At 35.2% G+C, this 14,352-nt stretch overlaps 1 protein-coding gene across 1 annotated transcript in view; it reads left to right on the top strand.

Moving 5' to 3' along the window:
- Positions 1–570: 570 nt before the first annotated feature.
- Positions 571–14,352, top strand: part of tgfbr1a (transforming growth factor, beta receptor 1 a) — a 36,157-nt gene continuing 22,375 nt past the window's right edge. Inside the window, exon 1 of the mRNA XM_084411163.1 lies at positions 571–714. Within this exon, the coding sequence (XP_084267289.1) occupies positions 591–714 (124 nt within the window). The 5' untranslated portion in view covers positions 571–590. The remainder of the gene's footprint in view (positions 715–14,352) is intronic.

Below are 14,352 nucleotides of genomic sequence, written 5' to 3' on the forward strand. Positions count from 1 at the left end.
TTTAAACTGTTTAATTCTGCATAGAGGCATCATAAATCCAAATACATTTGCATGGTATGGTATTAATGATGTAAATGTATTATTTATTTTATTACATAATAATTATATGTATTATATAGCCTACTAATATAGAAATAATGTTAATATAATTGCATTGTTATTATTTATTAGACTATTAATACATTAGAATACAATGGGAGACCAGTATATACTATATATAAACCAGCTAAGGCCAGCAAACCATCTTAGGCTGCTAAAAGATGTTCTTTCAGTGTGTGTTATCTTATTTTTATGTTAAAAAGAGAGAGAGAAAGAAAGAAAAATGACATGAGTATCTGATTACGGTTAGATTGACTAAAGTATTTTGAATCCCTGATCATGAAAGCTGCATGTGGGATGATCAGATCAGATCAGATCATTTTTGTAACAACATTCACAGGACAGATTCGCAGTAGTTTTGAGATACAGCTGAACTCCCCGGCTAAACTGAGGCAGGGTAACGACGAGTGATCAATGTGGGCGGAGCATATTTTGTCCGTGCTGACCAATCAGAGCGCTCCCTTTCTCGAAGCAGAGACTCGACTACTTGAATGTGTGAGGAAAAAACTGACCAGTCCTTAAGAATACTCTATTCCACGATGGACGCGGGAACGTTACTTTGCCGCTCATTGCTGCTGGCTGTACTTGTATTCTCGGTTACCCAAGAGGCGCGAGGTAAGTGCGTGGGGCTGTAACACTTCTTAGTTTCCCCTCGTCTACATTTCTCAAGTTTTATCCGCGCGCGCTTCCTTTTTTTCACAATACTACCTAGGGGTGTTCAAATATGGCGCAGATCTTAGAAAGCCGCGCTGGCATGAACGTTTATTGTTATTTTTTTTCTTAGCCGTGACATCAGTTTGCGAGAGTGTGCGTTTTTCGGACGGGGAGATGGAGTGACTCGCGCATGCAATCGGAGCACCGCGCGAGGTTTGGATATCGCGACCCAGTATTTATTTACCATACTTCAAAGCTCCTGTTAATTTATAACAACCTCTAGATCAAATTTTGAGTCATCTGAAACTGTTGACAAGATTTGCTTTCATGAGCGAGATGAACAGCAGTTTACTTTCAGTCTGTTTCTATTTCACGCCTGTTCCGCATGTGTTTTGTGATGATGGACATTTTTTTCTTTCATTTGACGACATTTAAAAACTCTACCGTAAAATGCCAGACTCTTTCTTAGTTTTAGGACACATCTTAGACCGATATACCCGCACGAGTGACATCGAATGCTTCATGTCTAGGCATTTAAGTTATGTGGAGATTGTGGACTGACAGAAACCCTGTTTTACATGTTTACGTGAGTTGTAATAACAGATCGGACTATTTCTGTACGTTACAAAATATCATAGGCTATTCTTAACAAATGGCGCACAGAATACCAGCTGATATTTTCCATCCATTATTTTTAGTTAAGTAAATTTAATATGACTGAACGTCAATGGATGCAACAGTTTGTTTGTTCAGAGGCTTTTTCTCGTGTCCCACAACATTACACGCGAGGATACAAATGACACTTACGTTTTAAACCTTTCACGAATGCTTTTGTGTAGAACACACGCCATTCAAATGTTTTTGTGTTTTTTATGTGTATTTTTTTATTATAACATGAAGAGGCTAGTCTGTATTCAGACAGTGCAGCTGCGTTCCTTCACGCAAACAAATGCCTTTTACTTCAACCTGTTGTATCATTCATTCAAAGCATGAAGGAGTTTTAACTAAAGCAAATTCAACATAAAACATATTTTATTCCTACATCCAACATTAACAAGGGATATGATAAGGTAAGGATTAACCTAACAGAAGAAGAAGGGAGGAAAAAGGGAGATGGGTATACAAGCAATGATGAAAACATGTCAACAAATAATGTCAGACATGGTATTCTAGGTGTTTTGATTTCTTATTCGTAGACGTTGAGATTGTAATTATGTGTGCATTTACATTTATGAAAGTAAATGTAAAACTTCCCAAAACGCATAAAGGTTCAATTGTTCTTGTGTTACCTGTGCGATGCATGCATGTAACTGAGATGTCCTCTATTCACATACAGAGAGGAAACATCCTATATTTACTCCAGCTCTCCCTTCCTCTCCCATCACTGAGCTTCCTCTGACACAAAGATTTATTGTTAATAATACAGTCTCTTCCTGAAATATCAGAAGGAAAATAGTTTCGGTTTGTGTTTGCGGAGTTGTGTGAACTGTGGTTTTAAATTACAGGTAGTGTTTGTCTTTTGTCTGAATCTTTTACCTGCTTCCATTCATGTCGATTTTTTGTTCTTGTGCAGATTCGCAAAAACAGATTGAAAGTCAAAAGAGAAGAAATGGATCTTCTTACGTGGTAGTATCACCTGGCCCGATATCGTGGTAGTATCACCTGGCCCGATATCGTGGTAGTATCACCTGGCCCGATATATGGCAAAAATGAGCTTGATCTATAGAAATTGGTGTACAATTTTTTTAAACATAATAATAGGGATGTAAATGCTCAGAATTTAAGTTCATCTTTAAAAACACGCATAATTCAATAACCCATATTAAATGTAGGCCTAATATTTAGCAAATCTCAGAATGAATATCTATTTTTCAATAGTTCTGTGCATTGCCTAAACTGTAGTATTTTATTTGGTTGATTTTAGTGTTTTATTTAACACCAATTTCCACAAAATAGTATATAGGCTAATTTTAATTTCGGCCATTTATTAGTTATTGACCACAACATGAAAATATCAGCCAAACTTTTAATATTGTTAGTACGCTTTTGTACTTATAAAATGCCAAATGCATATATGTTGGCCTCCCCCGAGCTGTAAATCTGTTTTAGAGGTTGACCGATAGTAGTTTTTACTGATAATGATAAGGTTGGACCGCACTGGCAGATAACGATTAACCAACTGATAGTTTTTTTACTGAATGACAACAAAATACTCCAAAGGGCTTTTCACACTTGAAATAGTTAACCTGGGTCATTCTGAACCCCGGCAAAACCAATCAATCGGTCGACTTCTAATCTGTACGATTACAAATTAAAATATACTATAGTTTTTGTGTCTTGTGTAATTGTAAAGCATAAAGTACATGCTGTACCACATCATGCATCTCTAAAGATTTGTCCTTGTGAGAGACCTAGTTTTGAAAGCTGCATCTTCCTCTGGAAGATTGCGTTCTAACAGCGCTACAAGGATGGGGTTTGATTCCTCAAACCACATTCGAAGGTAGTCCAAAACACATGGGACCACATTGCTATTCTGTTGTATCTCAATTATATTTGAGAGCAACAGTGAGTTTTTTTTTTTTTTTCTATTTTCATCTGCTTAAGCATTCAGATATTATACACTGATGTAATAAGTCATGAATTCCCCTTAATGAAATCCAATCACAAGTGGTCAAAGAAGATGCATCTGAGACTCAGCATGTGTAAACAATAATGTATTTTGGCTGGCCAGATCAAATCACCCAGTGGGCCCCATGTATAAAACTTTGCATAGATTTCATTCTAAAAATGGCAGATTTTGCATATACTTACAAATGTTTTCAGATTTATAAAAATGTATATGCCACAAAAATAGTACACTTTATAAATCCCAGCTGGAGATTATGCGTACATGCACAAGCTTTATTTTTTACTCTGAAATCCTAGAAATGACCATACATGGAGCTTATGACACCTTTTTCACATCTTTATTATGCATAATCTCATCTGTATATAATTTTCATTTGCATATTGCCATCCAGACACATGATACTGGTACTTAAAAAAAATCTTTGTATATCATTTTTTTAAATACATTTTATGTATTTTTTTCCTGTAAATGATCTGAATACCCTTTAAAAAGGAGGCAAAATTGTATAATATATTAAGACTTGTTTTCAGAGAATGTATCTTGATTAGTTCTGTTATTCTCACACCACTAGCAGATTGTTATAACTTTATTGTAAATTATTTCTTGCAGTATTAAAAACAAGTCTTTTTAGACTTTTAAGCTTTTGAATTTTTACAAATGAAATGTGCACAACATACTGTTTCCTTCATATTTGACTTTGACTCAATTTGACATTGAGTGTTCAGAGGGACACTCCCCCTATTTTACCCATTTTTCTGTGCATTACTGTGTGGTTCTGCTCAGTCCACCAATAGCACACCTGTGTGGGACAGAACAGTACACAGACATCAGATGAATCCAGGCCCCCATTCACAAACTAATGGTCCGTTTGACTACCAGATGTGTCTGGCAGTGGCATTTTCATTATACAGTCTGATAAAAACAATTATTTTCAACCTTCATTCTGACCCTCTGTCAGGAATGATCCATTTTTAAGGGGCGGCTCATTGATTGGCTAACTATCAATGCATAGGAAACTATCAACGTCCACTCGCTATTGCACGTCATTAAGTGTTGTGAAAACATTATCCATATAAAACTGTTATTTACAGACAAAGCATGATGAAATAATTTACTTAAGGTATGTGATGCAGGCGCTGTCAGATCCGATGAACCCCTTTCACACAGAGCGCTGATCCCAGAAAATTGCCATAGAATTGCTACAGTGTCTTCTGTGTGAACACAAACACAAGATTGATCCCGGGAAAAATCCCTGGCTGGGGACCTAATAACATTACCGGGATCAGTCCCGGAGCACGCCCTGTGTGAACAAAAGGCAGGACCAATGCCGAAAGGGGTGTGTCGTAGTGATCACGGTGACGTAGTGATGTCGTCAGCTTAGTGGAACGGTACGCAATGCGATGCTAGTTTATGATCGAATCAGAAAAAAAATGCACAAGTGTGGTTTCTCGAGAGAAATCGCAGATCATAAGCAAACTTTGACGCCGTGGAGAGTCGAGACATTTCACGTCACATCCTGATTTCACGTGTCTTTATGGGATCTTTGAACGCACACACAGATTCCAGAAAATCACTGGCAGTGTGAATGAACCAAAATCAAACGATCCCGGGACACATTATCAGTGTATTTTCCGGGATCTCTGTGTAAAAAGGGGCTACAGTTGGGTGCTTCATCTTTCAACAAATGCTTCTTTGCGAACTCTCCATTACACTGCGCCTCGCTTTCAAAACAAAATGCTCCGAACAAACATATAATCCTTCAGCGTGATCCGGGATGGCATTAAATTACAATAGGCCTATGTTTGAATTAAAATCGTTTCTCATCATGGCTTCGAAAACGGTCAGGGATTACTGGAATCACTGTGTGCAAGATGTGCAATGCCAATCTATCATATACAAAACATTATAATGAGAACACTATTGAATGTTGTGAATTCTTTGTAATTGAATTGCAGCGCATTGTTACGGGAAGAGTGCATCCACAACGGGACTTCCGGGACTAGCATGTAGGCCTAACTTTGTTAATTTTGCATCCTTTTAGTGCAGATACAAGTTGTAATGGTATGTTTATGTTGTCCATCTAAGACATCTGATTAATCTCATATGTGTCATATAGAACGGGCTTCAGTTTACCTGTTAATTCACTCTTCAGCTTCACTTCATGCAGCTATTACTTTTTCGCAAGCATTGCATTATTGAAAATCTAGCAGTTCTTTTTCTAGTCATATTTGCATATTTTGATAGACATTCCATGTCATATTTGTATTTGTCAGCAATAATTTTCATAACAGTGTCTCAATTTAAAATATTTTCATTATCGCCATGACTGATACTGAGTACTCGAATACTCATTTTTGAGATCTATCAGTACTCTAAATGAAAAATTGACAAAAATGCCCATCCATACTCATATGTGAATTGGGTATTCATCAGGTATTGACCAAATGTAGTCTATCATGGAATGTGTGCTAAAATTTCACTGTGATTTTAAAATAAAAATGTCTTATAATTTGTATAATCATCTACTGATCATGGCAATGCAGTTTGTGATGTTACTGGCAGCGTGAAAAGCGCCAGTGTTAGGACAGTTATAACAGGTTTTTATTGGGCTGAAGATGTTTGCTCTGACAGAAAGCCTCACAGAAATGTGGGTCAGTAGCACATATACTGATATTTTCTGAGACTCTTTTCTTAGATGGAACATTTCCGAGTCAACTCAACTTGTGTCCTCCTTACTGTGTCAAATATGACCATGATTTCCTTTAAAAAATAAAATAAAATTAAGACACTCCCTCTAGGGTAGAAATTCTTGAGCCAAAAACACACCCCATTTAACATCAAATCCAGTGATTAATGAGTAACCTCCATGGACACTGTCACTGATGGACTGATATGAACCTTTGCTAAGAAAAATCCATAGAGAGTGGAGGTGGTTTGTGGTTTACAGTGAGATTCGTGCATGCTTGAGCATATTCTCTCATGTAGAAATAGCAGCGGAGGGTCAACATGAATGTTTACGGAGCAGGCTATTGACTCATACCATGCTTCAGACAACAGCAAATAAACTGAAATTGAATTCTCAGAAAGCCTTTCATTCAACAAATTAACAGCCAATGATTGTTCTTCCATTCAGTCAGCAAATATACCTTTTCAGACTGAGGTTACACTGATTGAAAAGATAGTCGTCGGTGGGCCAGAATTGGGGTAGGATCAATTCTAGACTTCGAAGTAGTGTTTTGTTTATTTCCCTCGTCATTGTTTTGGTCATATGGTTAAGGATCGAGTGTCAGTTGGTTGTAGTAATCTGGATTAAGTTGGTGGTGTTGCGCTGCTGTCTTTCTGAGTGTGACTCACAGCAGGCGACTGATTTGGCCCCGTAATGTTCTCCAAACCTGGCAGCTTAGGAGGTCTGACTCCTTCCTTCAGACAAGCTGAATGTGTGAATGACTAAGGAGATGTTTTCTCTGATACAACATAACATAATTTAGTGTCTTTTCCGCCCCTTGAAGTATTTTTATCATCTCTGTCACAATATTAGCAGAACATATGTCAGAGTTGGAAGTTTGAATAATAAAAACTTTACTTGGACGCCCTGCTGAAAAAAAGAAGACATGCTGAAACTAGCCTGACCAGCTGAAAAGTGTATGAAACCCTTCTAAAACCAGGCAGTAGAGCAGGCTGTCCAGGCTGGGAGATCAAATTAAACCAGGAAACCATCATAGGCTGGTTTAAGATGTTTTTCAGCAGTATAATAATACCTCACTTCAGAAAACCCAGACCATGCATCAAAGCGATTGAACACTCCCAAACACTATAGTTTAACAGTTTGAGGTCAAGTAAGATTTTTAATGTTTTTGAAACGAGTGCTTTCTTTTCACCGAGACTGCATTTATTTGATCAAAAATACAGTAAAACAGTAATATGGTGAAATATTAAAATAACTGTTTTCTATTTTAATATATTTTAAAATGTAGTGTATTCCTACAGCTGATTTTTTTTTTTTTTTTTTTTTTGTAAGTTGCTAAATAAGAATCATTTCTAATTATTATCAATGTTGAAAACAGCTGTGCTATTATTGGGAAACTGGCCGTTTTTTCAGGATTCTTTGAAAGCTCAAAAAGGATCAGAGTTTATTTGAAATAAAAATCTTTTGTAACTTTACTTTCACTTTTAATCAATTAACGCATCCCTCCTGAGTTAAAGTATATATATTTTTAAATCCAACTAATCCCAGACAGTAGTATATGAGAATAAGTGTTTGTCAGGTGAGGTTCCTTTATCTTGTTTTTGTGGAGACTGTCTGTGTAGTGACCAGTGAGGCAAACCAGTTGGAGTGGAAAAGGGAAATGACATGCTGTACAAAAAGTTGATGCCAAATCCAAAAAGTTGATGCCAAATCCAAAAAGTTTTATTGGAAGGTGCTAAAATATTTACAGCGCAGGAGAAAACAAAAATACATGAAAACTGTACAAAAACAAAATAGCAACAATGTGCTAAACCATTTTGGTTTCTCCTAGTCCATACCCAGAACTGAATTATTATTTCTTCTTCTTCTTCTTCGTCTTCTTCTTTGTTTGTTTTTATTGGTGGTTGGATTCCTTTCAGCCAGCAAGCCTATTTATAGGCTGAAGCCCCACCTACAAGGGCATACCAACAACAGGAGCAAACTAAAAAGTTTAACGATCAAATTAAATAATATAAACACCCAACACAACACTTAAACCTTCCAAACAGCTAATACAACAACCATTAACAGAGAAAGAGTTGAACAACAAATTAAATGGCAAAAACAACTGTTTCTAAAGTCTCCCCCCTCTGACATCACACCTAAAAGTTAGCTTCCACAGGAAGTGATGTGGCTGTTTAACCTAGATTATGGGTTTGGTTGTACAGAGTATGAACTGGGAAGTTTAACTGCAATAAGATTTGTGGGGAAAATAACGGTAATTCTGATCAAAAGGTGTTCTGGAATTCTGTTCTTTAAAAAAAATAATGACAAACTTTAAGAAAAACTATAAAGAGTTGAAAACACAGCAGTAACAAACTTTAAACTGAACAAAACAAAAACTCCATAACACCTTCCTGATGTGTAGACAGATGCACAGTACCAGTGAAATGGGTGTATTTTTGTTAGTCCAAGTTTATAGAGTCAACAGGTTAACCTGTGACAGTCTGATTCAGATCTGCATGTCTGTGTTTTGTTTTGTTTACCATCTTAAATATTTCCTGTGCTATTAAAAGAATGTGACCCTTCCTTTCCAGTCACCTAGGGTGGAAACCTGCTTTAATTTAGTGTTTAGTACTACTGGAAATGCGAGCACACGCAGTTATTACTCATTACACTGGCATGGCTGTCTGGACACGCCCACTTCTTCTTTTTCTAGCCTGATGCATTTTCAATCCTATCGCAGTAAGTGAGAGAATGCCCAGCCATAACATGAGCTCTTTATTTTGTTTAGTCTTTTAGTACATTTGAACAAACATCATTATACATCCAATGTTAAACCCTTGTGTTGTGTTCAAAACCCTATAACACTTGTGATGTTCCTGGTCAAAAATGACTGGCCTATAAAACCCCTATAACCCTAGCTTATAAATCACTATGTTATCACCCAATATTGGATTCATTCTTTTTGGCAACTTGTTTTCTTTCAATTAGGACTAGTTTTATATTTCTATGTGCATCTGATTAATTGTAGGCCTCATTTATCTGAAAGTAGGCATCTAATTTTTTTATTTTTTTGAGTAAAAAGAGCATTATTTTTGAATAATTTGGGAAATATTAAATAAATATGAAAAAAATTGCACTGTTGATCACACTAGTCTACTTAAATGTTTCACCAGGAAGTTTGTTTTGAAAAACTTTTATTTTGTAAGAAATGGCACACTTGTGAAAACAAGAAAAGTTTAAAGAAAACAAGTTGACATAAAGATTGAATCCAATAGTGGGTGATAATATAGTATAATGAGAGATTTATAAGCAATTTTTGGTAAAAATTGTCAAAAAAACATTTGAGAAGTAGTTATATCCTTTGTGAACAAAATCACTATGTCATAGTCCAATGCAATAACATTAACTAGTATTTTCGGGAAAAAGAAAATCTTCTTCGGGTCAAAATGACCCAAACGCAACATGAGGGTTAAATGAAAAAACACCTTGAATAAAGACAATTTAAAATCAAGAGTGAAAATATAGGGCATATAAGATATTACAATGTGCCCTTTTTATTTTTTTTAAACAAACAAAAATGTTAATACATTACATACCTGCATTAATATATTTTATAAGCATTGCTGTAGTGGTGAGGTGAGGTGACTCTATTATTAGAGTGATTAATAGGATTTTTAAAGGTAACTGAATGCAATGGGACCTGGGTTTAGCATGTGCTGCAACAGTTGCTAAGCGACAAAATTAATTGATTCATTTTTTTATTTATTTTTTCGTTGCATTGTAAGTATGGAGATGGACCAAAAAACAAACAATTGTGTCATGGGCTTTCCATCAGAAAACAGATTAACAATGTAAACCTAAACCAATCCTTTAGTTAGCTAGGTTGTTTGCTGAAAAAAATTCACCATTTGTTTTGTTCTTTAGGTGCGTGTTATTTAAAATTGAATCAATAATACATAATGTGTTGTATAAAGGTGCCTACCAATTCCCATTCATTAATGTAGAAAACTGCAGAGGCCTCCATAGTGTATTATAGCAATTATTAATGGCAGCTTTTGATTAAACCTTTTAAAATTGGTTAGTCAGAATCTCTCAACTGAACTTACAGCTTCATTAGATGAGTGACTGTGACAGCCCCACAGCATATATTGCATACATAATGACCCCAGTGAGTGCAGAGTGAGACTTTGTTCGACTTTTCTGCTCCTTTTCTCTTCTCTCAGGGAATCACTTAATTGGAACATTGTGTGATGTAAAATCTCTCACCTATAATCAATTCATGTAGAAGTTGGCAACGTGACAGGGTTTTTCTCCAGTCGGGCCAACAAAACTGTTCAAAGGAGGTGATTTAAATTTGTATTTTGAAAAAGGTAAAATGGTACATAGTTGTGAAATTCTTGTGTCAGACTGATGTCCGATATACAAATGATTAATTTTTTTCTTTCTGGGTCATATTCACAAAAGTCCAGTTACAAAAAATCCTTATTTGTTACTTGAAAATGAAATGAACTTAATGAACTTAAATAAAATAAAATATAAAAAATGTACTTTTTATTTGAGGAAAAAAATATTACAAACTATAAAGACATTTACAAACATTAAATCATACAAATGACAAAACAACAAAATGACAAAAAAAAAAATTTCAAATGAAAATGGAAAATATTAATAAAAGCTATACTAATATCTCAGTGTCACGTTACTGTCAGTGTTGTGTTTCTGTTTTTCTGATTAGCTCATCTGTTTCCCTGGTTACCCTCATTAGTTCATTTGTATCACCTGTGTCTTGTTAATTACCTTCATTTGTATCACCTGTTTTCAGTTCATCTGCGTGTATTTAGTTTCCTCTGTTCAGTCTGTCCTTGTCAGCTGTTAATTGTATGTAGTGTGTGTGTTCTGCCTGTTTATACCTTTTTGGATTATATTTTGGAATTAAACTCTTGCATTGAAGCCTTCCTCACCTTCTTCAGCCTGCACACACTCAACTTTTAACTTTATTAAACATTTCAAATGACTTTTCTTGAGAATGTTTGTTTGACTTGCTGGTGATAAAAAGGCAATGCAACTGTTTCTCTGTTTGATGCATTATCTTCTCAGAACTTAAAGTTCAAGTCAGATCTAAAATCCTTTTTCAGTCTTTTTTCTTTAAAAGAAATATCTTAATAGAACTAGCCTATTTAATTAGGACCTTTAATTAGTTAGGACTCTTCTTACATTAAAATGAATAGTGTTAACATTAACATGCATAGTTACAATTTTATTGAGGGAAATAATATCACAATAGTTATCGTTTTGTCTCCCAGCCCTAATTTTATTTACTTACCTACATGGAGTTCTTAAACATTTCTTCTGTGGAATACAAAAGGAGATATTTTGAAGAATATCCTCTTTCCAATAATGAAAGTGAAAAAAGGACAAAAGCTCCAAAAGGACAAATGCATTAATGACTCATGCGCTAAAGCCATACGATAGATTTGTGTGAGGAACAGACTTAAATTTAAGTCGTAATTCACTAAATATTAGAGATGCACTGAAATTGTGGCTACCGATAATTTCCAGCCGAAACAACAATCTTTGGTTTCGGGTTAAAATTGTTTTGAAGGGCCGAAATCATTGACCGAAACATTGACGTTTAATTCGCGCTTCTCCAATGCTGTATTTTGACTGTTCAGAGTCTAATTCGTGCACACAAAGTGGATAAACTGCAAGTTAATGTCAGCTGTGTGGACTCTAGGGCTGGGGTGACAATTTCAATTCCTCGATTTTAAATCTCAAGTTTGAAATAAAAATTCACTAAACATTACCTGCCGTCCAATAATCGCAATAAGATTTGTGCTTTGCTACTTTTAATATGAAACAGTTTTAATCACGAAATTCAATGAATAAATGTCATTTTGGCACTCTTTACTCCCTCGCTGTAGCCACATCAGTTCAAGCGGCAGCACGGATCAAGCGCACGTTATAGCACTAAATAAACTTCAGAACAGTATGTTGAAAGATTTAGAATGACTTAGTGAAATGTATAATGACTCATGCAGCCTAATCTCTCAATCAGTGTTTCAATTGCAGATTTTTTCAGTTTATGTAAAATTCATGCAATTAATTTAAAAGTCTTATATTAATACAGCTATACAAAACGGTTTAAATATCTTGATGTATTGTCTGATTCATGAATAAATCTTTCTTTTGAGTCTTTTCTGCAACGGTTTAACCTTAACAAAAGGTTGTCAGTGAATAACAACTTCAACGTTTCTGTGTTCAGTCTCCGCAAAGCTATGGAAGTCATGAGCAATATGAACCACATTTATGATATTTTGATGGTTGTTTTGTGTCTTTTTTGAAGTTTGAAAGCTACAGTTCTGATTCGTTGCAGTGAAATGCAAAAGAGCAACCAGCACATTATTCGAAATATCTCCTTTTGTGTTCCACAGAAGAAAGTCGTAGAGGTTTAAAAGTAATAAGTTAAATAATGACAGAATTTGTTGTTTGTGTGCTACTCTTAAACTTTTTTTTCTGCCTCTTTTAAATGCCAGTCATTTTACCACATGCATCCTCCTTACAGTGAATTTCTCATAGTGGTAAATGAAGTGCTGTTTTGAAGCTTCGTCTCTTTTTCCATTTCATGAAATGTTGGTCCAATTACCACTGAAGTATGATTTATTTATTTATTTTCTTCCTGCTGTTTTTCTTTCTAAACAGGCTATTGTCTGCATCATGAATCTATGACTGAATCTATGATTATTTCCTGTGTCATGTTAGCAAGCAAAAGAGAATCACTTACAACAAATGAGCTTCAGTGCATTTAATAGAAGTCATTTCAACATCCTGCTGGTGCTCCAGAGACCACGTTTATCATAATGCTGAGCGTCATATCAAATACACCAAAGAAGAATGTTCATTGTACATTCTTAATAAAACCACAACAGAAGTCAAAGATGGCACTAGATGTTTATACGGTATGCACAGGCTGTGCAAAAAAAGTAACCATTTTGAACTGCTTTTATACTAAGAGATAACTGTTTTTATTCAACCCTTCTGCTGCTTTTCAACTGCATCTTTATATTATTAGTTAAGGAACTTGTCAGTCATTTCAGAGGTGTGAAAAAATTGCATCTGGAGATTAAGCTGATGAGAGTGTGTAAGGGGAGGGATGGACGCAAAATTGTATAAAAATGCCGGTCATGGTTAGTATATTCATAAACAGTCGGTTATGTCTGAAATAAGCATAAAACGCGTGTGACAGTGTGACAGTCAGTATCATGAAAACAGTAATGGATCCGGGCACTAGCTCTAAAAGTGACAGCAGCCATATGTCTGTCATTAATGTTGTAAGTTAGTCAAAACAACAAAAGATAGCTTTCATTGTAAGGAATCAGAATTAATATCCTATGTATTTAATTTAGTCAGGACTCAGGACTATCAGTGTTATTTTACATTTGATTACCTTATTCAGTTTCTGTAGCATTTCTGAATACTAGTGTTAGACTTTTCTCTTTATTTGTATCTTTATTATTTGTATATATTTTTTGCTACTTTTTTCAATTTAATTCAAAGATTGAAATCAAGCTTCCTTGTGTTGTGTAAAATCTTAAAAACAAAATTACCCAATTGTAAAAACACGAGTGAGCAAACATTTAGGTGAGATAAATGTAATAAAAAAAAAATTGTCAACTTTTTTTTCTATATCGTCATAAATATCATTATCGCAAATATTCTTGAAATATCGTGATATCATTTTGAGGCTATATCGCCCACCCCTATATGAGAACAGTTTGCTGCTTAATATTTGGAAACTGATACATTTTTTTCATGATTCTTTGATGAATACAAATTTCAAAAGAACAGCATTTATTTGAAACAGAAATCTTTTGTAACATTACACATGTTTTAAGGTCACTTTTGATCACTTTAATGCAACATTTAATCAGTGCAGGGAAACGTTTAGCAAGATATTCATATTAAATCATTGTCCATGCCCATTTTAGCAGACTAAACAACAGACGAGTCAGCAGCACCCCAGTCTCCCCATAACTACCCCTCCCTGTCCCAGTGAAGAAGGTGAGCAACACTGTGTTAATGACTTAGCATCATTCCAGGGAGTCTGTGTGGGGTTCTCTGACTGTCTCTCTTGCTCTTTTTCCCATAACAAAAAAAGAAAAAGAAATATTTATTAATGACAGAAATCAAACACAAATTATTTTCTCACATAATGACCATCAAAACAACCTCCTGTCTGTACTGGATGCAGTTAGAAACAATGTGTAGCTTACCTCAACCTGCATGTAAGTTACAGACAATA

The sequence above is a fragment of the Rutilus rutilus genome (assembly GCF_951802725.1).
Source record: "Rutilus rutilus genome assembly, chromosome: 6".
NCBI classification, from domain to species: domain Eukaryota; kingdom Metazoa; phylum Chordata; class Actinopteri; order Cypriniformes; family Leuciscidae; genus Rutilus; species Rutilus rutilus.